Source organism: Portunus trituberculatus, chromosome 15, assembly GCF_017591435.1.
Source record: "Portunus trituberculatus isolate SZX2019 chromosome 15, ASM1759143v1, whole genome shotgun sequence".
NCBI classification, from domain to species: Eukaryota; Metazoa; Arthropoda; class Malacostraca; order Decapoda; family Portunidae; genus Portunus; species Portunus trituberculatus.
The window spans coordinates 1,261,061-1,287,882 of record NC_059269.1 but is presented as its reverse complement, the minus strand read 5'-3'; the positions used below and the strand labels follow the sequence as shown (position 1 = coordinate 1,287,882).

Sequence of the window (26,822 nt, the reverse complement as noted above, 5' to 3'; positions counted from 1 at the left end):
CCACGTCTAAACTATTCCATGCTTCCACCCTTCTATGAGGGAAGCTATATTTTTCACATCTCTCCTATAAGTGGCCATTTTAGTTTTTTCCCATGCCCTCTCGACATTCTTCCATTCCACATACACAGATCTTCCCTATCCATTTTTCCATGCCAATCATCACTCTGTATATTGCTATCAGGTCTCCCTTTCTTCTGTTTTCCAGGGTTGGAAGTTGCATTCTTTTCAGTCTGTCTTCATAAGTCAAATCTCTTAAGTCAGGCACCATTTTGTTGCAGCCCTCTGTACTTTCTCTAGTTTCCTTATGTGTTTCTTTAAGTTCGAGCCCACTGTATTGTTGCATATTCAAGCCTCGGTCTTATCATTGCAGTAATTATTTTCTTCATCATTTCTTCATCTAAATATACGAACGCCACTCTTATGTTCCTCAATAAGTTCAATACTTCTCCAATTATTTTGTTTATATGTCTCTCTGGCGATAGGTCATTGGTAATTGTCACCCCAAGGTCTTTTTCTTCATGACTGGTTTTATGTCTTCATTTCCTATCTTGTACATACTCCTGATTCTTCTTTCACTCTTGCCAAACTCTATTTTCTTGCATTTTGTCGTGTTGAACTCCATTTGCCATGTACAGCTCCATTTCCATATTCTGTCCAAGTCTTCCTGGAGTAGTTCGCAATCTTTGTCACATCTCACTTTTCTTAACAATTTTGCATCGCCTGCAAATAGGCTCACATAACTGGACACCCCATCCACCATGTCATTTATGTAGACTGCGAACATTACTGGTGCCAACACTGATCCCTGTGGAACTCCACTCTCCACCAATCCCCATTCTGATGGTCTGTCCTTAATTATTGTTCTCATTTCTCTTCCTACCAAAAGTCTTCCATCCATTTTAGTAAACTGCCATGCACTCCTCCTACCATTTCAAGTTTCCAGATCAGTCTCTGGTGTGGTACCTTATCAAAGGCCTTTTTAAATCCAGATATATTCCATCAGCCCAACCATCTCTTTCCTGTATTACATCTATCACCCTCGAATAGTAACATATCAGGTTTGTCGTGCATGAACGCCTTTTCTAAAACCAAATTGACACTCACAAAGTATGTCATTTTTCTCCAAGAAGTCTGTCCATCTATTCTTCACCACCCTCTCACACATCTTAGCTACCACACTTGTAAGTGACACTGGTCTATAGTTCAATGGGTCTCTTGTTACCTGATTTATAGATTGGGACAATGTTAGCTCTTTTCCAGTCTTGGGGCACTACACCTTCCCTTAATGAGGCATCAATTACTTCACAAACTTTTTCTGCCAATTGCTCCCTGCATTCTCTTAAAATCCATCCTGATACCCCATCAGGTCCCACAGCTTTTCTCACTTCTAAACTCCCCATCATGTTCTTGATCTCCTCCACAGTTACTTGAAACTCCTTCATAATCCCTTTCTGTTCCATTACCAGTGGTTTGTCAAAAGCAGTCTCCTTTGTGAATACCTTCCGAAAGCATCCATTCATAGCCTCTGCCATTTCCTGGGATCTTCACTGCATACTCCATTTACTTCTAAACTTTCAATACTTTCTATTTTTGATGTTGTTGTTCACATGTCTGTAAAAAGCCTTGGTTGGTCTTTACATTTATCAATTATATCCTTTTCTTGTTTCTTTCTTTCTTCTCTTCTAATCAACACATATTCATTTCTTGCTCTTTTGTAACTTTCCCACTGCTTAATCCGTCTTTTCCTTCTCCACCTCTTCCATGCATCCTCTTTTCTTGTTCTAGCCTTTTCACATCTATCGTTAAACCAGTCCTGCTTTCCAACTTCTATGTTGTCTTATTGGTACAAATTTTTCTCACCTTCTTTGTATATTTTTATAAATTCCTTCCACTTTTCATTTGCTCCTTAGCACTCTTGAATTTCATCCAATTTGTCTCTTGAAAGAATTTCTTTAGGTTTCCAAAATCTGTCTTGGCATAATTCCATCTTCCCACTTTATATTCTTCATTTCTTCTAGATTTCTTCATCTATCACCTTGAACTCCAAAACTGCATGATCACTCTTGCTAAAGGGCACTCCACCCTCATCTCCTCAATGACCATTGGCTCTGTACTAAAGACCAAGTCCAGTCTTGACGATGCTCCTCTCCTCCAAACCTAGTATCTTCTTTGACCCACTGAGTTAACACATTTTCCATTGCCAGTGTCAATAGTGTATTTCCCATGTTGTCTCTGATCCTTCCATTGACCAGTCCTCCCAACACACCTCTTTACAATTAAAATCTCCCATCATTATAGTTCGTTCACAGCCACCCAACATTTCTTCCAGACATGTTCCTGTATCACTTATCATTTCTTCATATTCCTGTACTGACCATGCATTTGTCTTAGGTGGTACGTACACCACTATGTAGTGCCTCTTTTTCCTTCATTAGTTTCTGCTCTGATCTTTAGCACTTCTGCCTTTCCCATACCTTTTTTCACTTGATCCACCTTTATATCTTTTTTAACCAGCAACATCACTCCTCCTCCCATCTTACCTACTCTATTTCTTTTCCAAACGTTATATTTCCTTCTCCAACCTTCATCAGGTCTTCTCCTCTCTCAGTTTTGTTTCAGTAAGACCCACAATATCTGGGTTCTTGTCCTCAAGTAATCGTTGAGTTCTAAAATCCCGATATCACTCCATTTATGTTGGAATACATTACATTTCGCTCATATGTAAGTTTCTTTAGTCCTTTCTTGCTGTACTTTTCTGGGTTATGAACCACTTCCAACTGGTTGATTGTTTTCTTCCATCGTCACTCCTAAGTCCTTTTCCTTTTTGACTTTCTCCAGTTCTACTCCATCTCCCATCTTATAGATTCCCACAGGTCGTCTTTCACTCTTTCCCATTTCCATGTGTAATTCACTGTTTGATCTGCTGCAGTCTCTGACGTGTGTGTGTGTGTGTGTGTGTGTGTGTTTCACTGTTTGATCTTCTGCAGTCTCTGACGAGACAGCCAGACGTTACCCTACGGAACGAGCTCAGAGCTCATTATTTCCGATCTTCGGATAGTCCTGAGACCAGGCACACACCACACACCGGGACAACAAGGTCACAACTCCTTCATTTACATCCTACCTACTCACTGCTTGAACACTACACTGAGGAGAGACACACCAATATCTCCAATCAATCAACCCCGGTCTCTCTTTTGTGTGTGTGTGTATTTACCTAATTGTATTTACCTAATTGTAACAAAAGAGCTATCTCGTGTTGTTCCCATATCTAATGTCCAGCTTTTCTTAAAATCATGAATATTCCTTTCTGACCACTTCCATCTAAACTATTCCATGCTTCCACCCTTCTATGAATATTTTTCACATCTTTTGTGTGTGTGTGTGTGTGTGTGTGTGTGTGTGTGTGTGTGTGTGTGTGTGTGTGTGTGTGTGTGTGTATTTACCTAGTTGTATTTACCTAGTTGTAGTTTTACAGGACTGGGCTTTATGCTCGTGTCCCTTCCATATCTACACTTATCCAATCTTACTTTAAAAGTGTGCACACTCTTTGCAGACACTACTTCTTCATCTAAACTGTTCCACGTCTCAATACAATGCGCGTGTGTGTGTGTGTCTGTGTCTGTGTGTATTTACCTAGTTGTAGTTTTACAGGGCCTGGGCTTTATGCTCGTGTGGTCCCGTCTCCATATCTACACTTATCCAATTTTTCTTTAAAACTATGAACACTCTTTGCTGACACCACTTCCTCACTCAAACTGTTCCAAGTCTCAACACATCTTTATGGAAACTAAATTTTTAACATCTCTCAGACATCGTCCCTTCCTTAGTTTCTTACTATGCGATCTTGTGCTTCTAAAGTCATATTCTTCTCTCAGGATCAGTTTCTCATTATCCACTTCATCCATTCCATTAATCAATTTATAAACTTGTATCAGATCCCCTCTCTCTCTTCTCTCCTCCAAGGTTGGTAGATCCATTGCCTTTAGTCTCTCCTCATATGCCATCCCTTTAGAGAGATTAGAAAATTTGTTGTTTTTGTATTTGTGTGTGTGTGTGTGTGTATTTACCTAGTTGTATTTACCTAGTTGTAGTTTTACAGGGCCTGGGCTTTATGCTCGTGTGGTCCTGTCTCCATATCTACACTTATCCAATTTTTCTTTAAAACTATGTACACTCTTTGCTGATACCACTTCCTCACTCAAACTGTTCCAAGTCTCAACACATCTTTATGGAAACTAAATTTTTAACATCTCTCAGACATCGTCCCTTCCTTAGTTTCTTACTATGCGATCTTGTGCTTCTAAAGTCATATTCTTCTCTCAGGATCAGTTTCTCATTATCCACTTCATCCATTCCGTTAATCAATTTATAAACTTGTATCAGATCCCTCTCTCTTCTCTGCTCCAAGGTTGGTAGATCCATTGCCTTTAGTCTCTCCTCATATGCCATCCCTTTAAATTCTGGAACCATTCTTGTAGCCATTTTTTGTAGTCTCTAATTTTCTTATGTGTTTCTTTTTATGGGGAGTCCACACAACTCCTGCATATTCCAATCTAGGTCTTATTTTAGTACTTATCAATTTCTTCATCATTTCCTTGTCCATATAGTGAAATGCTACTCCAATATTCCTTAGCAAATTATACGCTCTCTGAAAATTCTATCAATATGGCTAACCGGTTGATTATTTTCTTCCATTGTCACTCCCAAGTCCTTTTCCTTTTTTACTTTTTCTAGTTCTACTCCATCTCCCATCTTATAGATTCCCACTGGTCGTCTTTCACTTTTCCCATTTCCATGACATGGCTTTTGTCCACATTGAATTCCATCTCCCATTTTTGCTCCATTTCCAGATCTTGTTTAAGTCTTCCTGTAGTATTTCACAATCCTCTTTTGTTTAATGACTCTGCACAGTTTCGCATCGTCCGCAAACAGATTTATGTAGCTGTTCACTCCTCTGGCATGTCATTTATATATACGAGAAAAGTATTGGTGCCAATACTGACCCCTGTGGCACTCCGCTGTCTACTGTTCTCCACTTGGACTTCATATCTTTAACTATCGTCCTTATTTCTCTCCCCTTAAGTAATTCTTCATCCATCTCAATGTGCTTCCTTTTAAGCCACCCTTCTCCTCTAACTTCCATAGTAATCTTTCATGTGGCACTTTATCAAAAGCCTTTTTAGATCTAAATAAATACAGTCAACCCATCCTCTCTCTCTTGTACTTTATCAACTATTCTAGAGTAGAAACTCAATAAATTTGTCACACATGACCGACCTTTTCTAAAACCAAATTGGCTATTTGATAATATTTTGTTGTCTTCAAGAAACTCGATCCATTGCTTCTTTATTACTTTTTCACACATCTTGCATATTACACTAGTTAGTGATACCGGTCTGTAATTTAAAGGTTCTTCCTTCCTTCCGCTCTTATATATGGGAACCACCTCAGCTCTTTTCCACTCCACTGGCACTGTTCCATTTTCTATTGAGCATTTTATGATGTTGTATATTGGACTTGCTAGTTCTTCCTACATTCTTTCAGTATTCTGCCTGAGACTTCATCCGTCCCATTGCCTTTTCCTCATCCAATTCCGTCATCAACTTTTTATTTCAAGCTTGGTTACTTTAATCTCTTTCATATAGACAGTCTCTATTACCCTGTGGTCTTTCAAATTTGGATTCCTTAGTAAAGACCTCATGAAATTTACTATTTAACAGTTCTGCCATACTTTTGGGTCTTCCACCATTCCGTTTTCTCCTTTTAACCTTTCTATTGTTTCTTTTGTCTTATTTTTCCATTTATGAATCTGTAGAACAATTTTGGTTGTTCCTTACATTTTTCGACAATGTCCTTTTCATAGTTCTTTTCTTCTTCCTTTCTCACCTTAGCATATTCATTTCTTGCTGTTTTGAAGTTTTCCTTATTTTCTGGATTTCTGTTTCTTCTCCACCTTTTCCATGCTCCATCTCGTTTCTCCTTTGCCCTAGCACATCTTGCATTAAACCAATCTTTCTTTCCTTCTTCTTTAGGTCTATATTTCGGAACATATTCCTGACCCCAGTTTTGTATATTTCCAAAAATAAGTTATATTTCTCTTGAACCGTTAATGAGTTTTCCATCTCCTCCCAGTTTACGTTTTAAAATAGTTCTTGAGATTCTCAATATCAGCCTTTCTGTAATTTAATCGGTCTCCTTTGTATGATTCATCTCTATCTTCCTTTCCTTCTTCTATATCCATCTCTAATATTACATGGTCACTCTTTCCCAATGGGCACTTGTATCTTATATCATCGTTAATTGGTATATCCCTTGTAAAACTAGGTCTAATCTTGCCGGCTCATCGTTTCCTCTGAATCTTGTGTTTTCCTTTACTCTTTGGACCATCAAATTATCTATCATTAGGTTCAGGAATCTATCTCCCAGGCATCTTCCCCATACCACTTTCATAATTTTCCCAGTCTACCTCCTTACAGTTGAAATCTCCTACCAATATCACTTTTCTCCTTTCCTTAATGATTCTTGTAAGACTCCTTATTGTGTCATCTATCATGTCTCTATATTCTTGGTTAGTCCATGAGTTTGTTTTGGTGGCACATATGTTCCAATGATTGTTAACTCCTTTTGTTAATATGCATCTTAACATACAGTATTTCTGATTTTCCTTCCCAAACTCCACTTGATTTACCACTATCTCCTTCCTTAACATCATCATGACTCCTCCTCCTCCTTTACCCACTCTGTCTCTCCTCCATATATTATACCTTTTATCTATGTCTATTTTTATTGCCTCATTTAACTTTGTTTCCACCAGGCATACAATATCTGGTTCTTCTTTCTTTATGTAATCTCTTAATTCTAATTTACTAGATAAAATCCCATCTATGTTTGTATACATCATTTTAATCTCTTGTTCTTATCATTTTTAGTTAAACTTGCTCCATTCTTTTCTCTTCTTTCTCTTTTATATACCATTTCCTTATCCTGTCTCCTATAATTCTCCAAAAATGCCTTCTTCTCCTCCTCTGACCTTTCATTATTTTTTCTCTTGCTTCTGCCACCAGTTCATTGTGTCTCTTCCTTTCCTCCTCGTTTCTATTTTTCTTTATATATATATCTTTGCAACCTTCTGTTTCTCTGAGTTTTGTTTTTCTATATAGTACTTCTTCTGCTGCTGCTTGTGATTTTAGTAATATCTTAATTGGTCTCACTGTTCCTTCTTGATATGGTCCCATTCTATGGATTTCTTCTACTTCCTCTTCTAAGTTCTGTCTATCCTCGTCATTCAGATGTTTTAGTAGGTCTTTTACTGATTTCATTTCGTCTTTTTCCCTTCTTGGTCTATATTTAACATTTTTTTCTTTCAGTCCAAAAATAATTACACTCTTCTTTTTTTCCGCAATTTCTCTTACTAAATTTTCTTTTTTCTTGAGGACTCCTATCATTTTGCTTGTCATATTTTCATCTCTTTCTTTTAACTGTTCTTGAAATACTTCTTGAAATGATTCCTTGTCTTTCTTATCTTGGATTCTCCATGCTTGTACTTCTTTTTTAATCACGTCTTGTACTCTTTCTTCTTCTTTGTTAACTAGATCTTTTAGCTTTTCTTTTTCTTTCTCGGCTTTACCGAGTCCTTCTTCCATCAATTTCTTTTAGTTCGCTATTTGGACTTTTAATTCTTCATTTTCGGTTCTTAGCCTAGTTTCGTTTTCTTCCACTCTTTTATCCTTTCTTTCAATTTCTGGAGCTCTTTATCCTGTTCTTCATTCTCTTTCAATCCCATACTCTCCTTTATCAATTTATCTAATTTACGTTCGATAGTTAAGACTCTATCAAATAGTGAAGTTTGCGCCGTATCAAAGCCTTCAAATTCTCCTCCTCCCTCACCAACATTGTCATCATCAGCTTTCATTCTTTCCCTTGTCACATACCTGCATTTAGATGGAATATCTTTCTCACTCATTATTATTTAACACTGTATTCATGAAAAAAAATGAGTCCACACTTATCGCCCAGGCCACTGTAAACCCAAACAAAGGTAGTGAAGATCAGCTGATTCTCGGGAGCGACGGTATCGCGTCCTTTCTCTGCCGCGTCTCGTCTCTGTGTGTGTGTGTGTGTATTTACCTAATTGTATTTACCTAATTGTAACATACGGGAAAAGAGCTATGCTCGTACTGTCCCGTCTCCATATCTACTAATGTCCAGCTTTTTCTTAAAATCATGAATATTCCTTGCGTTGACCACTTCCACGTCTAAACTATTCCATGCTTCCACCCTTCTATGAGGGAAGCTATATTTTTTCACATCTCTCCTATAAGTGGCCATTTTAGTTTTTCCCATGCCCTCTCGACATTCTTTCATTCCACATACACAGATCTTCCCTATCCATTTTTTCCATGCCAATCATCACTCTGTATATTGCTATCAGGTCTCCCCTTTCTCTTCTGTTTTCCAGGGTCGGAAGTTGCATTCTGTTCAGTCTGTCTTCATAAGTCAAATCTCTTAAGTCAGGCACCATTTTTGTTGCAGCCCTCTGTACTTTCTCTAGTTTCCTTAAATTCACTCGCTATATGATCAGAATTGTTAACAGATTTTTCACTCCAGAAGTAGAGGGAGAACTTAACTGTACAGAAAAGTGTTTCTTAGTAATGGCAATCAAAATCATTTTTAGCTACTCCACACCCATCTCTTCGGAGGCGTGGGAAACAGAGTGAGACATGATTCCCACCCAGTGTGGCACTTCAGTCTTCTCTGTGGTTGAGCAAGTTAGTGTATACTCGCTCATTAAGTTTTGACGTAATCTTTATATAAAAACATATTGCATACACACACACACACACACACACACACACACACACACACACACACACACAGAAAGGGAGACCTGATAGCAATATACAGAGTGATGATTGGCATGGAAAAAATGGATAGGGAAGATCTGTGTATGTGGAATGAAAGAATGTCGAGAGGGCATGGGAAAAACTAAAATGGCCACTTATAGGAGAGATGTGAAAAAATATAGCTTCCCCCATAGAAGGGTGGAAGCATGGAATAGTTTAGACGTGGAAGTGGTCAACGCAAGGAATATTCATGATTTTAAGAAAAAGCTGGACATTAATAGATATGGAGACGGGACAACACGAGCATAGCTCTTTTCCCGTATGTTACAATTAGGTAAATACAATTAGGTAAATACACACACTATGAATGGATGCTTTCGGAAGGTATTCACAAAGGAGACTGCTTTTGACAAACCACTGGTAATGGAACAGAAAGGGATTATGAAGGAGTTTCAAGTAACTGTGGAGGAGATCAAGAATATGATGGGGAGTTTAGAAGTGAGAAAAGCTGTGGGACCTGATGGGGTATCAGGATGGATTTTAAGAGAATGCAGGGAGCAACTGGCAGAAAAAGTTTGTGAAGTAATTGATGCCTCATTAAGGGAAGGTGTAGTGCCCCAAGACTGGAAAAGAGCTAACATTGTCCCAATTTATAAATCAGGTAACAAGAGAGACCCATTGAACTATAGACCAGTGTCACTTACAAGTGTGGTAGCTAAGATGTGTGAGAGGGTGGTGAAGAATAGATGGACAGACTTCAAAATGCAATTTTTTAGCTGGAATTAGACTTTTTATAATGTCAGTAGAAAACAAAATAAAAAGTAATTTTTTTTTTTTTTTAACTTGGTGGGCAGTTCAACTCAGACTTTAGTCCCTGGGATGGTCAGAGTCCAACTTATCGTGAAATCTGAGTTATCGGGGTCTGAGTTATTGAGGTTCAACAGTACAGAATTTTTCATAATTCTAATATCAAAAAGCTATAAACTTAATGGTGGAATGTTGGCACTGTGATAGTAGTGCTACAGTGGAACATGAGGGGAAGAAGGTTCTCCCATGAGTCAAGGCAGAAACAAGTGGCAATGAGCACAGGTAGTGCCTGAGAGACAGAGTGTAATAACTCAGACCCCGATAACTCAGATTTCACGATAAGTTGGACTCTGACCATCCCAGGGACTAAAGTCTGAGTTGAACTGCCCACCAATTTAAAAAAAAAAAAAATTACTTTTTATTTTGACACTACTTCAGGTGACCATACCATTACACATCAGTGGATATAACATTGTCAGTGCAACAGATATGGAAGATTTCATTGGAATCTTAAGGCATCACACATGACACCAATGATAGGTAAACACAACCAATACTTGTCAAAGCAGCATGAAACTCATGGCAATAATATGTGAAGCTCCAGATGGTAAGATTTAGGACTAAGTGCCAAACTCAAGGATTGCAAAACTCGAGGTGTGTACTTTGTGTACTTATGGTGTTTTATTGGTTTGAAATATTGTTTATCCACCTGCTATGTAATTAAGTGAAACGTTATCTACTGGATTAAAGGTATTTCATGAATAACACTTAGGTGCTGTTCTTTTTATAATTTTTATGGTCATTCCAATGATATAAATCCCTACTTTTAATGTGACTGTAGTTCCTGTGTGTATTTAGATAAGCTAACAAAATAACTTTTCAGTGATGGAAAATTCATTGCTGCTGGTTCTGACGATGGAAATCTGTTTGTGTGGGACAGTCACACCACCAATCTGATACGTGTTTTGCCTGGTGACGAGTCAATAGTGAACTGTGTCCAAGCCCATCCCCACACCTGTCTGCTGGCAACAAGTGGAATAGAATCTGTCGTTAAGCTCTGGGCTCCCCTGCCACAGGTGAGTGTGAACATGAGTGCCAAAGAGTGTCTTGAAATGTAATAATTTGCAAAATTCACTACATTCAGGTCACCACTTTAAAGGTGGGAGGAATAGTAAAAATTTTATAGATGTGAGTTTTCTAAGTAGTGTTGTAAAGGTTTATAATAATGTATTATTAAAAAAAATTAACTCCACAGAATGAAAATTGTTAAGATTTGGGAAAGTTTACAAACAGTAGAAAATGTGAATAATTTTTTAATCTGAGATAGTACATGCAAATGCTAATGAAGGGAAGATCTTCAACAAGCATGCAGTGTATCTCGCTGTGTTGCTTTGTGTGATATGTAAGGTGTGGGTGAGAATGTATTGAATGGTATGATCTTTTTTATATATGATGTAGAAGTTTAAGAGTAAATAGAGAAACACACAATTCTGGAACATAAGAAATGAATCAGGAAGTTGTAGTGTCCTCATACACAAAGGAAAGTGAAATTATAATAAACAGAAAAAGAATAGAAATTCATGCATGAGTGTATTGGTTTTATCATTCCCACCCATACAAAATGGAAAGTGAAATGAAAGAAATAGCTGTACAAAGCTGAAAAGTTACTTTTTCCTGGACACATGAGGAAAGAAATGATTGCAAGCTTGGAATTTAAAGAAAAGTGTTAAAAATAGGTTCAGTAGAACTGGATAGCCGTGGAAAATTACTAGAAGTAATGGGCTTATTAAACTACTGCCAGAATTTGGTCTAAAATAAAAATTATATATCTCAAACTATTAAATCTTTCATGAAGCATTTAATAAATTCAAGTATAAGTAGCATGCTTAAACAAGTAAAACTTAGCAAAGGATATTGAAACTAAAATGGATACAAAGTTAACTGTGTTTAACCACTGCCTGTTCAGAATACCACAAGACTTGATACTATTAACACCTCCTACCTCAACTTTGTTTTGTAATACGTGGGACTTGATTTCTTCACTAGCTCCTTTCAATCACTAAAGAAAGGCACTTACGACCACATAGTCTAAGATAAGTATATATATCTGTTTGTGTGTGTATTTACCTAGTTGTATTTACCTAGTTGTAGTTTTACAGGGCCTAGGCTTTATGCTCGTGTGGCCCCGTCTCCATATCTACACTTATCCAATCTTTCCTTAAAACTGTGTGCACTCGTTGCAGACACTACTTCTTCATTCAAACTGTTCCATGTCTCAACACATCTTTGTGGGAAACTGTACTTTTTAATGTGTGTTTGTGTGTGTGTGTGTATTTACCTAGTTGTATTTACCTAGTTGTAGTTTTACAGGGCCTGGGCTTTATGCTCGTGTGGCCCCGTCTCCATATCTACACTTATCCAATCTTACTTTAAAAGTGTGCACACTCATTGCAGACACTACTTCTTCATCTAAACTGTTCCACGTCTCAATACATCTCTGCGGGAAACTATATTTTTTTATATCTCTCAGACATCTTCCCTTTCTCAGCTTTTTACTATGCGATCTTGTGCTTCGGGTGTCATATTCTTCTCTCAGGATCAGTTTCTCATTATCCACTTGGTCCATTCCATTGATCAATTTATAGACTTGTATCAGGTCTCCTCTCTCCCTTCTTTGTTCCAAGGTTGGTAGATCCATAGCCTTTAGTCTCTCCTCATATGTCATCCCTTCAAGTTCTGGGACCATTCTTGTAGCCATTTTTTGTAGCCTCTCCAATTTTCTTATGTGTTTCTTTTTATGAGGGGTCCACACTACTCCTGCATATTCCAATCTGGGTCTTATTATAGTATTTATCAATTTCTTCATCATTTCTTTGTCCATGTAGTGAAATGCTACTCCAATATTCCTTAGCAAATTATATGTTTCTCTAAAAATTCTATCAATATGGCTTACTGGTTGATTGTTTTCTTCCATCGTCACTCCTAAGATAAAGAATGTTGGGCGTGTCTCCAAGACGGTCAGGAATACAAGTAGGGTGTTGCACCAGTTGCTCTAGGTCATGGAGGATAGCAAAGTTGAAGGCTAGTTCACCAGGGTGGTCAGTGAAGGGAGAGGAAAGCCAAAGCTGGTGATGAACATTGAAATCTCCAAGAATGGAAATCTCAGCGAAAGGGTAGAGGGACAGAATGTGCTCCACTTTAGAAGTTAAGTAGTCAAAGAAATTACTATAGTCAGAAGAGTTAGGGGAGAGATAAACAGCACAGATGAATTTAGTTTGAGAGTGACTGTTAAGTTGTAGCCAGATGGTGGAAAATTCGGAAGACTCAAGAGCATGGGCACGAGACCAAGTTAAGTTGTTGCGTACATAGACGCAACATCCAGCTTTGGAATGAAAATGAGAATAGAGAAAGTAGGAGGGAACAGTGAAGGGGCTATTGTCAGTTGCCTCAGATAGCTGTGTTTTGGTGAGGAAAAGAAGATGAGGTTTAGTAGAGGAGAGGTAGTGTTCCACAGATTGAAAATTAGATCTAAGACCATGAATGTTGCAGAAGTTAATGTTTGTATTGCATCATTATATCTTGGGCAGTGTGAGGGGTTCAGGTTCCAGTGGGGCAGGCACCCAGAGTGTGGTCATGGAGCGGTGTTGGTTGGGAATAGAGGTCAGAAGAGGAAGGTGGTCTCTACTCATGCGGGGACCTATGGTGAAAGTGGCTGTGGTGAAACGAGGGTCTCCAAAATAGAGGTCCAGGACAGAAGGGGCTCTCGTATGTGGGTCCTGGTTGCCAGTCCAGGAGGGCTGAGGAGGGACAGGTGGGGTGAATCGAGGACTGCTTTAACCCGTACAGCGTCAGCAGATCTGAGACTGTGATTTCGCCAGTGCTGGTCACATCATGGATTTTTTTTTTATTTGTTAAACCAGTCTTAGATGATGTGAAACAAGTGAAAATGACAGTCATTCCTCCCAGAACTGACTGGAAGTGGTATTAATTGGTGCGAGATGTTTTGCGCTAAGGTTAGCAACTTAGCAAAGCCTTATGTGACTAGTTTATTCGCTTCCTCGTTTCTCACCAGTCGATCCCCGAGTTGGACACATGCATAATATCGTTCCTGAGTTGAAAGAAAAACAACATGTCATGTTTTGTTGTTTGGGAGTGCTTGTGGCTAAAAATAGACATGAGATATCGCGAAGGAGTGTTGCCTTTCGCGGTGCAAATATACCAAAAACATCTGAAATGGTAAGAGTAAGTAATGGAAATTACGCTGCGTTCATATTAGCGGAATTGAGGTGTCAGTTTCCCGCTACACGGAGCTAAAGGCAGCAGAAACTGCTAAAGTTCAGATATGTAATAAATAAATACAGGAAGCATTCATGTTAGCAGGGACGAGGAGGCAGCATGAGCAATGTCTACAGTGCATGATGGCAGTATAATGGTAGGTTTTGAGGACGCAATACCTCCGAAAACACGAGGAAGCTTTCCGACGTATCTCATACGTCTCTGACACTCGGTTCGCTCAGAGTAGCTGACGTATCTCGTACGTCTCTGACGCTGTACGGGTTAAATAAATTGTGCCCCATGGCATTCCTACGGTGTTCAGGAATACCTGGGTCCCAGCACTGATGGTGATTGTTGAAGTCATCCATGAGGATGATTGGTGGAGGAAGGTGGGAGAGGTAGTGTGCTAGCTCCTAGGTAGAAGAGGCTCCACCAGGGTTGTAAAACACTGCCACTGTGAGCCAGCACCTTTGGAGCCCCACTCGGGCTGCAGCTACCTCCAGGTGGCCACCCTGCCATGGGGGAAGTGTGAGATGGGTGTGGACCAGGGTGTTACGGATGGCCAGTAACACTCCACCTCCACGTTCCTGTGTGCGGTCTTTCCTGGTGATGTTGTATCCTGGGATGATGAAGGACAGGTGGGAAGGGAGCCAGGTTTCATACCCCAACGACAGATGGCATTGTTTCGTCGAGGTAGGTTTTGAACTCCTGGGACTTTCGGAGGAGGGACCTGCATTACAAAACAGGAAGGTGAGGTCCATTATTGTAGCAGAGATGTCAACAGGATGGAGAGTTAGGGCCAAAGCTTAGCCAGGATTTGAAGGAAAGGTGTACCCTTTTGATGGAGGTGGTAACCTCTCCAGAGGAGTGTGAAGAGGCTTGAAAGGGCATCTTCCTTGATAGATGGTGAGTGAGTTGGTGGCTGTGGTGTCTGAGGGGGCCTGGTGGCAGTGGTGTGAGGGCGCTGGGTGGTGTGGCGTGGTGTGGTGGCAGGAGCATTTTCCTCTTGGGTGTTCTTGGGTGGCTGGTGCACTTCTGCCTCTGTGGTGATGAGGTCGATGTTGTCTTCCACTGGAGTAGGGGTGGGTCGGGGTGCTGGGCAATGGGTTGCCTTGCATGGAGGTTTCCAGTGCCGGGTGGATGCTTGCGGCTTGTGGTATGCAAAGTAGTGCTGTGTGGTGTCATTGGCTGAGATGGGGATGGAGGGCTCATCTTCCTGGAGGTCATGCAGGGTGGCAAATTTATTACTGGCGAGGATGGAGGAGTATGTTATATTTGACTGGACTGCATGGTATTCTGGTGATTGGGTGTGTTCTGGGTTGGCAACATTGGACGTTGGTCTACGGGTAGGCGGCCAGTGGGTGGGAGGCTGGAGCTTCCTCAGCTGGTGGTTGATGTTGTGTAGCGGCGTCCCTTCACGTGCCAAGGTGGTGTGGAGTTCCTGTGCCCCGGATGTTGTGTGGGCATCTAACAGAGCGGGGACCATGTGGGCCCCCCACACTGGAAACAGTGGTAGGGCCTGGTGCAGGTAACATCTCCTTGGCGGGCAGGATGTGGGCCACTGCACCTGGAGCAGCGGGTGGTGGAGCTGCAGGTGTTGATAGAATGCTCGCCCGATCTTCTGGCATCCAGGGCAGGACAGTAGGGGAAGTATGTAAGGCCTGGGGTAGTAAACTATTTGCTGAATGGACACCTTGGTGGGAGGGGAGCTCCTTACCTTAAATCTCAGCCAACTGCCTGTGACTGTCCTGGGGATATGATGGGGAAGGATCCAGGTGATTTCTACCACCTCACCCCCATCAAAGCACCTGAGGCCTTCCCTCACGTCACTTATGGCGACCTCATCTGCCAGGGGCCCAACCCTGACAAACTGGTAGCCAGTGGTGTCCTTCTCAGCCCTCCTGCAGGTCACTTCCCAGTCTCCCAGGTGGAAGGAAGGCTTCTCCAGTTTAGGGACCTTAGGGATGTTGTGCTCCCAGACTGCTATGATGAGGGAGGCACCGTTCCCCAGGGCATGGGTCTCTCCCTCAAGAATGTATTTTACAAAGCTGGAATTGTGAAGGGCGTGAGAGACCTTACCGGGATTGGATCCTGGCTCCAGTAGTAGACCACAGGAAGAAGGAGGCCTTCGTGTAGGGATCCTGGGATGGCTGGCAGTCGGTGATGGCAGTGCAGGGAACCTTGCCGGGACTGGGTCAGGATGGTGACGGAGGCAAGACTCTCTTGCCGGCTGATCCAGTGGCTCCTGCAAGGTGCGGGAATTCCTCGTTTTCGTCCGTTTCCATGAAGACGTCAGTGACATTCCTCAGTGGAGAGCGTGACGTAGGGCAGCTGTCAGGAGGCGAAAGCTTGATGTGAGTAAATTTGAAGCAAAGCACGTCCTCTCCCTCCAAGCTCTGCAGCTCAAATCCCAGCAGTACAGCTCCAGGATAAGCTGGTCACATCCATAAGTCCTTCCCGGCACAGTGACACCCCTTCTAGTTGCTTTTACAGGTTAAGAAGCACCGCAAGCAGCAAGTTGCCTACAGGCTACCTGTGCTTCCAAAGTGAGAGTGCATCATAGTACAGTGAAAGGTTTAATGAAAGTAAAGATTATGAAATTAAACATTTAGGCAGTTTAATTTAAGTCATTAGAATGTACACTAATGTATGTATGTATGTAACTTTATAATGTTGATCTTAAATTTATGAAGGGAGGGAGAGTGGAGCAGGAAAGACACTAATCGGCAACCTGTGGAATGTAAACAAAGGGCGCATCATTGTATCACATACAAAACTTATGTACCACATTTCCACAAGGCTTTCCATTTTATCCATTGTAGAGTCACAAGTTCAGGTGGTTCTTTTAGCTTGCAAGTAAGATACAGTCTCACCAGCCTTCTTAATAGAGTCTGCTGACTTGAAAATAATAGACAGTAGATGGAGTCAAGATGGTGGTGAGCAATGCTATTAGTTTTCTCGCCTCATGTCTATGAATAATATCCAGCTTCACTTCGCTTCACTGTGTCACCAACTCCCACGATGGATGGATGGTTGTAGTGACAGTGATTTCACGGTGTCCAATTCCACCAACTCTCCTGCACGCCTTACTTCTACACTTCAGGTCTCTTACCATGTAGCGGGGAGACAACATTTGAATGAGAGTGGTATCAGAACAGGCAACGAGAGAGAGAGAGATACAAGTGGCCCGTTTTCTATCGCTCTAGCCAAAGTCGCTAAACTCGATCGGACACAAGGCCACGAACACCAATGATACCACCTCATTCAACCTGTGACATTTTGGTAACCATAGCATCTAGAGACTTGTGGTTTTTTGCATTGCAAAGAGGAAGAGTTGCTTGTGGGCAGAACATCATTCGTACTTATTCATTTATTGAATTTTCAAGTGTAATCAGTATGTGAATACAAGTTATTTTGTGTGTTTCTTTCCAAACCTGCCGAGTTAGCGTGAGTGAAAACTCCCTACTTGCATTCGTACTTACCAACGCTGTGATAGAACATGGTATATGTAGTACAGAGGAGGAATTGGTGAGTTACCCATGCCTTACTAATGGCACGCCACATGACCTGGAGTTTCTCTTTTAACTCCTTATGTGCTTTAAAGGCCCACGGGTTTTCAGAATGATACACCAACAATGGTTTGACTTTACAGTTACTACTAGCATTAGCACACAGGGCCAAGTCACAGATACACACACCACGTTCATATTTTATAATTAGTATATATATAAATATATATACAGTAAAGTCCCGGGTTACGTCGGTCTCGAGTTAAGTCAAACTCTTAGTTACGTCAGTCCACTATAAGGCAATTTAAGATTAAAAAAATTGAAAATTTATAAACCGTAAAGTGCGAGATTTATTGTTATTGTTGGTGGTTACCTGCCACATCGCCTGCCTCACGCTTGAATACAATAACACCCTGCCTCAGTTCCATCACACCATCGCCCCTGGCAAGAGTGTTATCCTACTTTTGCGTTTACTGACTCAAGTTCTTAGTATCTTGCTCAATGGCACCAAAGAGAAAACTTCTTAGTGACAGCAGTGATGCTAAGAAAAGGAAAACCATTATGCTACAAGAAAAAGAGGACATAATCAAAAGACATGAGAAGGGAGGCAGCAGCTGTGTGTGAGGAGGGAAGAAGAAAATGGAAAGCCCGTTACCATGACAACGGGGAGGTTGACGACCTTGAAGGCTCGCACACCCATCACAACAATAACAACTCCGGAGCCTTCGCCTGGGCCACAAGACACTCGCAGCTGACTTGCACCGCCTGCGCCTGTCTGCTGATCCCTATTGCCCTTTCCTATTGCATTTCCTGCCCCGCTGTCCACGCTTCTACTCCCACCGCACTGCACTACGCTCCCAGCTGTCCGTCCTGGGCGTCACAACATTCGACCTGCCCACCCTCCTGGCGGCCTCAGGTGTCCACCCCTCTCGGCAACCTGCAGTCCTTCGTCAGTGGCCCTAATCAACAACAAAACAACCTTGTGTTTCATATTCCTACATAGTTGTAAATAATATAACAATATAACAATATAACCTTTTACTTACCTGAATGACCATAAACAATGATTGGTTGAAAACTCGATAATATACTTTGAAATGTACGGAAACTCGTTACGTACAAAATCGACTTACGTCATGTTTTAGGAATGTAATTCTGACGTAAACCGAGACCTTACTGTATATATATATATATATATATATATATATATATATATATATATATATATATATATATATATATATATATATACAGTAGTCACAGCCAAGGCCCTGGCAGATACGCAAGATATCTGGATATGTAGAACTTCCTCTCCCAATCCCTTATAAATTGAGAAAAAACATGGACATAACCCAAATGGGTAAGAAAACAATGAATGAAAGCACACTGAATGTATAATCTGGAACAAAAAATGGCACCTAAGCAGTACAAGGGGTGGTGGGATGTACACACAACAGTGAAGGCAGCGTCACACTAACACTTTTCCGTCAACTTTCTTAAGACTGTCAACTTTTGTCGATGCTTGTCGTCACACACAAGCTCACTACTGCCTTTATCGTGTTTGTCAGCTGTAAACAAACATGGCAGCCCCTTCACCCCCAGCAAGTCGTTGTTAATTTGGACCTTTATTGCTCTCTATGAGAACTCTTCAAACAGCTTATACCACTCATAAACAACAGAGCAGCTCATGTTGGCCAGTTGCTACTTGGAAATTCTGCCTTGGAGAGTTGCAGTCCCAGAGAAATGTAAACAAATAACTGAACCACTTTTCACTGCCAGGCCAGAACATATATATATATATATATATATATATATATATATATATATATATATATATATATATATATATATATATATATATATATATATATATATATATATATATATATATATATATATATATATATATATATATATATATATATATATATATATATATATATATATATATATATATATATATATATATATATATATATATATATATATATATATATATATATATACACAGGGATCCTAGTGATTCAATCGTTCGCAGTTCGAATTATCGCCACTTTGAACTCAGTTAATTAATACACAATCCTTAAGGTTCAACCGACTGACTTGCCAATTCGACATTCATATTTCACACGCCACCCATCCGGTCAAACTTCACCGCCACCCCAAATTCGCCACAAACCCGCCAGGCAGAAGTGTAAACCAATGCTACCCTGTGTCATCGCTAAGGCGGCGTCACACTACCACTTTTCCATCAACTTTTTCTGTCAACTTTCTGAAGACTGTCAACTTTTGTCGACATTGATTGTCACACACAAGCTCGCTTCCATTTTTGTCACAGTGTCAACTGTAAACAAATATGGCAGCCCCTTCACCCCCAGCAAACCGTTGCTATTTTTTTGTTGCTATTTTTTACCTTTAATGATCTCTGTGAGAAACTTTTCAGACAGCTTTGTTCACTCATAAACAACAGACAAAGCTGCTCATCTTGGCCAGTTGTTCCTTGGTAGTTCTGCCTTGGAGCATCACAGTCCCCAGACAAATGTAAACAAACAACTGAACTACTTTTCACTGTTAGGCTAGGGAAAAAAAAAAAAAAATATATATATATATATATATATATATATATATATATATATATATATATATATATATATATATATATATATATATAGCGCCCACCTACACAACTCCACCGACCTCATCGAAAGGATCCGTCACGTGGACCTAACAGGAAGGAAGATAGCCAGCTTCGATGTGAAAGCCCTTTTCACAAATGTACCAGTAGCTGGAGCCATGAAGGCAGCACAAAAAGTGATCGAAGGTGTTAGTGAAAGTGCCTTACCAGTGAACAAGGCGGATTACATAAAATTAGTGTCTCTGTGTGTGAAGTTCGGGTGCTTTGCGTTCGGTGACCAGGAATATGTTCAGCATAGAAGTTTAGCCATGAGTTCCGCCCCCTATCCTCCGTAATTCTTAAGTATCTTATGGGAAAAATTGCTTCACGATTTGTATAAACGCTGATTCAACCGATCAAAAACCGCCCTAACCCCGTCGATTGGAATACGAACTTAATCTGTTCAAAATTTTATTCATACTCCAAAACATTCTTACTCCAAAGCTTCAAAATACATGTATTGTTATGGAAGAAATTATAATTAGTTCCAAACCACCTCCTAAGACCAAAAAAATTCTTTTTTTCACCTAATTTCTTGCTTTTTGCATACTGTTACTATATATACTACTACTATCATGCTGTAACTATAAAAGATAAGAAAATAAAGCAGGAAAGTAAGCTAAATGTAATACTGTATAATGAAAATTCAACTTGTCATATTCAGAAACAAGCATCACCACATCCTCCTCATGTGACTCCATCAAGCCAACACCGCACACCCTTATATAAGCCAATAAGTTTTTCTTTGATATACTGCATTCATTATGGAAAATGAATTAGGGAAGTAAGCACATTGTAATATGAAAATTCAACTTCTTCGCGGTCAGAAACAAGCGTCAAAACATCCTCCTCAGCCGACTCCATCAAGCCAGCACTATGTACTCTTATCTAAACCAATAACAAGATAAAAATAACGATTCCAATATTGTCATGCATCATAATGATTCTGAACTGCTTACCTATCCATGGAAATACATGTATATCGTATATTTCACCAAGAAATACATAAAAAGTGATAAAATACATCATACTGACATAAGTATTCTCACCATCCTCACGCTTGCCACCCTCACACCTACACAAACATATCCTTGTAAAAGCTGATACATGATTGGCTAAGTGTCCACCATCTTGAAAACAATGGGCCAATGACAGGCCTCGATATATGACAGATAGCCTCAAGCATAAACAAACTGTGCAGCATAAAGGAGCACGGCTTTTGAAAAGCACCACGATCATACCTGAAGGGCTCTAACGTGCCTGACGGGCTATAAGGGTTAAAGCTTTTAATTCATGAGCTGGATACTCTCTCTCTTCCCCTTGGATCTTATAGATTCTTCCATACGTTTGTCTGTATGTCTCGTGACCACGTGTGCTGCTACGCTAGGCAATGATCTTAATAACTACAAAAACATAATATTATTATCCCCAGCACTACAAAACAACAACCAAACAACTGAAAACAACACTCCTGAGGGGACTGAGGCAGCGTGGTGCCCCAGAATTCAGTCAGCTGATCACGCAGTGCTGCGCGCAATCTATTGGCTGCCTTTGTTATTGTTCACACTCCAAAGCAAAGTTTGACCTCCACTGCAAAAAAAAAAAAAAAAATATATTTTTTGTTCGTACTCCAAGTTGTTCGTACTCAAAAGCGTTCATACTCCAAGGTACCACTGTATATATATATATATATATATATATATATATATATATATATATATATATATATATATATATATATATTTATATATACACACACGTACATACATATATACAGTAAGTCCTTGTTATACGGTAGTTCTTTAACGAACACCAAACTCGCTTTAACGAAGTTTTATCCAGGTAATTTTTTCCAAGCTGGAAAGGCCCACCGTATCACGCAAGCCAACAGGCTTTTGAATACACCAGCACCTCTTATGGACAACACGCACACCACTCACTGCCCCTGTTCAAAACAATAACAGCATTAGCAGCAGCTCGTCTTCCCTCGTTCAGTTTACCACCAAAACGCCCTGCAATGTCGCCTAGCATTGCTAAGAAGACCAGGAAGTCTCTTACTCTCGAAGTGAAGCTAGATATTATTCACAGACACGAGAGAGGCGAGAAAACTAATAGCATTGCTCTCCACCATCTTGACTCCATCTACTGTCTCTACTATTTTCAAGTCAGCAGACTCTATTAAGAAGGCTGGTGAGACCGTATCTTCCTTGCAAGCTAAAAGAACCACCTGAACTCGTGACTCAACAATGGATAAAATGGGAAGCCTTGTGGAAATGTGGTACATAAGTTTTGTATGTGATACAATGATGCATCCTTTGTTTACTTTCCACAGGTTACCGGTTAGTGTCTTTCCCGTTTCACTCTCCCTGCCTTCATAAATCTAAGATCATCAACATTATAAATTTACGTACATACATACATTAGTGTACATTATAATGACTTAAATTAAACTGCCTAACAGCGACCACATAATTTTACTTTATTAAACCTTTCACTGTATTATGATGCACTCACTTTGTTTACTCTCAATGGAAGTTCGTCAGATAAACTTGTTATAATCGATCGCAACAAAGTTTCGCCAACAAAGGGTTTTTAGAACGTAACCCCTTCATTAAGCAGGGTATATATATATATATATATATATATATATATATATATATATATATATATATATATATATATATATATATATATATATATATATATATATATATATATATATATATATATATATATATATATATATATATATATATATACAGGCAACCTCGCTAACAAAGGGTTACGTTCTAAAAACACTTCGTTTAAACTTAATTGAACCGATTATAACAAGTTTAACCCCTGACTTGAGCTTCCATTGAGAGTAAGCAAAGCGAGTGCATCATAGTACAGTGAAAGGTTTAATGAAAGTAAAAATTATGAAGTTTAACATTTAGGCTGTTAAATTTAATTTGTCACGTATGTACACTTCTGCCATGCTGGAATGACGAAGAACGCTACAAACTCGCCGTAAAGCAGTGCCATTACTCAAGTTGTCGGCGAGTGAGAGCAGGAGGGCATGGGAGTAAGTGCTGCTGCCTAGTAGGATCGAGGGATCACTTGTGCGGTAGGTTTGAATACATTTGGGGGCAGCTCCGGATAGTAGCGAATTCCAGATAGTGGTGATCCGGATACGCGGGCCATTACTGTATGTATATACATATATATATATATATATATATATATATATATATATATATATATATATATATATATATATATATATATATATATATATATATAAACAAACACACGAGCATAAAGCCTCGGCCCTGTAAAACTACAACTAGGTAAATACAAACACATTATATATTGGTACCTCGAGATACGAGTTTAATTCATTCTGGAGCTCGTATCTCAACATTCTCATATCTCAAAAATTTCTTACCATTGAAATCCATTTAATTAAAACCACCCTAATTGTTTTTGTATTCATTTAGTTAAGAAAAGGTATTTATAAATAATAGTTATTGTATAAAAGCATAATAAAACATTACAAAATAGATTATAAATAGATAAAGTACTTTTATAAAGTATATTTATCTTGGAGGGGTGCATTCCACAGAACATTACCCTAATGCATCCCAATCCTCACTTGCATTTGACAATCAGCTGGAGTGTACAAATATAGCAACCCACAGAAGACTGGCTGCTATAATAATCACAGGAGAGCTCAGTGACAACCCTGTTAACATTACTTATAGAATAAATGGAGGTTTAAGTAGGCAAGAGAGAGAGAGAGAGAAAGGATATAGGCCGTGCTGATGAAGCCGCAGATATTTGTCTACATTGTTTACCCCTTCATGATAAGCATTGGTGGAAGATGTAGGTGGAGATGGGAGAAATTTGTCTTGCCCTTTCAGTTACATACACATATATACTTTATCAATGCATAAAAGTATATAAAATAAAAAGTTTATTTAGTGTTCTTACCTTGGAGACAGGCATTTTTGGCTAATGGTGGTGAATGGCAGAGGAGGAGGAGAGGGAAGAAGGGATACAGGCACCATTCACACATAAACATTATACATAAATTAAAACTGCACTTTCTTTTAAACAAAAAAAAAATATATATAAGTAAATAGTAAATGGTGGGTACAATACCCTGTTGCGCAGTAGCGTATCACTAGGTGATACGCAATGATGAAACAATTCATACCCTTTCACAGAGATTTCCATTCTTGGAGATTTCAATGTTCACCACCAGCTTTAGCTTTCCTCTCCCTTCACTGATCATCCTGGTGAACTAGCCTTCAACTTTGCTATCCTCCATGACCTAGAGCAACTGGTGCAACACCCTACTTGTATTCCTGACCATCTTGGAAATTCTTGATCTCTTACTCATCTCTAATCCTTCTGCTTATGCTGTGACCCTATCTTCTCAATTGGGCTCCTCCAATCACAGTATCATTTCTGTATCTTTTCCTATTTCTCCAATTCCTCCTTAGGATCCTCCAATGCCTCTGGCATTTTGCCTCTGCCAGTTGGGGGGCCTGTGGAGGTATTATGCTGATTTTCCCTGGAATGATTACTGTTTCCGTGTCTGAGATCCATCTCTGGGTGTTGAACGCCTATTGGAGGTGATAGTGTCTGGCATGGAGACGTACATTCCTCATTTTTTTTCTCAAGCTAAACCTTCTAAATCTTGGTTTAACACAGCCTGCTATACATGATATACATAATAGAGAGGTTGCCCACATAAGGTACTTGAGCCTTCCATCTCCTGAATCTCATACACTTAATATTTCTGGCCAGAATCATGCCAAGTCTGTTCTTCAACTTGCCAAATACTCCTTCATAAACAGAAGATGTCAGTCTTTCAAACTCAAACTCCCCTCATGACTTCTGGCATCTTGCCAAAAACTTCTCCAATAACTCCACTTTTTCATCTTTGCCTCCTTTATTTCATCCTGATGGCAACACTGCCATTTCAGCTGTCTCTAAAGTTGAGCTCTTCTCTCAAACCTTTGCTAACAGCTCCACCTTGGATGATTTTTTACTTGTCCCTCCCTCTCCTCCTCCCTCTGATTATTTCATGTTTACAATTAAAATTCTTCATAATGATGTTTTCCATGCTCTTGCTGGCCTAAACCCTCAGACAGCTTATGGTCCTGATGGGCTCCCTCCTATTGTTCTCAAAAACTGTGCTTCTGTGCTTGCACCTTGCCTGACCGAATTCTTTCAACTATGTTTATCAACTTCTACCTTTCCTTCTTGTTGGAAGTTTTCCTACATTCAGCCTGTTCCTAAAAAGGGTGACTTCTAATCCCTCAAACTACCATCCTATAGCTTTAATCTCTTGCTTGTCTAAAGTTTTTGAATCTATCCTGAATAAGATTCTTAAACATCTGTTCACAATCTTCTCTTTGATCACCAGTATGGCTTCTGTCAAAGTCATTTTATTGGTGACCCTCTGCCTTTCCTTACTGAGTCTTCGTCATCCTCTTTTAGAGATTTTGGTGAAACTTTTGGTGTAGCGTTAGACATATCAAAAGCTTTTGATAGAGTCTGGCATAAAGCTTTGATTGCCAAACTGCCCCTCCTATGATTTCTATCCTTTTCTCTGCAACTTTACCTCAAGTTTTCTTTTTTCAACCTTTCTATTGCTGCTGTGGTAGATGGCCACTGTTCTCCTAAATCTATTAATAGTGGTGTTCCTCCTATTATTCATTAATGATCTTAACCAGACCACTCCTACACTGATGGTACCACCCTACATCTTTCCACGTCCTATCAGAGACAACCAACCCTTCAGGAAGTCAACAGATCATGCAAGGACACCACAGAATGCCTGACTTCTGATCTTTCTAAGATTTCTGATTAGGGCAAAGAAAATCTAGTAGTTTTCAATGCCTCAAAACTCAATTCCTCCATCTATCAACTCGACACAACCTTCCAGACTACTATCCACTCTTCATTGACACTCAACTGTCTCCCTTTTCCACACTGAATATCCTTGGTCTGTCTGTTACTCATAATTCTAAATGGAAACTTCACTTCTTATCTCATGCTAAAAAAAAACTCCTCTGAAGTTAGGCATTCTGAGGTGTCTCTGCCAGTTTTTCTTGCCCCTCCAACTGCTTACTCTGTACAAGGGCCTCATCCACCCCTGTATGGAGGACTCTTTGTATGTTTGGCAGGGGGGGGTTCCACTCACACAGTTTTATTAAATAAGATGGAATCAAAAGCTTTTCATCTCATCAACTCCCCTCCTCTGACTAACTGTCTTCAGACTCTTTCTCACTGCCGGAATGTTGCATCTCTTTCTATCTTTTATTGCTATTTTCATGCTAACTGCTCTAATTTCATGCCTCCCCTCTTCCTGCAGCCTTGATGCACAAGATTTTCTTCTTCCTCTCATTCCTATTCTGTTCATCTCTTTAACGCAAGAGTTAACCAGTACTCTCAATCATTCATACCTTTCACTGGTAAACTCTAGAACTCCATACCTGCTTCTGTATTTCCACCTTCCTACAACTTGTCTTCTTTTAAGAGGAAGGTATCAAGACATATGGTTCCAAATTTTGGCTAACGCTTTTCTATCTTCTAGAAAACCAGCACCTAGGTGGGCCTTTCTCTCTCTCTCTCTCTCTCTCTCTCTCTCTCTCTCTCTCTCTCTCTCTCTCTCTCTCTCTCTCTCTCTCTCTCTCTCTCTCTCTCTCTCTCTCTCTC

The 26,822-nt window shown here is 39.8% G+C and overlaps 1 protein-coding gene across 4 annotated transcripts in view; it reads left to right on the top strand.

Moving 5' to 3' along the window:
• Positions 1-26,822, top strand: part of LOC123504010 (WD and tetratricopeptide repeats protein 1-like) — a 436,213-nt gene that overhangs the window by 347,767 nt on the left and 61,624 nt on the right. For all 4 annotated transcript variants that reach the window (XM_045254212.1, XM_045254209.1, XM_045254210.1 and 1 more), the window contains exon 13: positions 10,537-10,729. In XM_045254212.1, the coding sequence (XP_045110147.1) occupies positions 10,537-10,729 (193 nt within the window). The remainder of the gene's footprint in view (positions 1-10,536; positions 10,730-26,822) is intronic.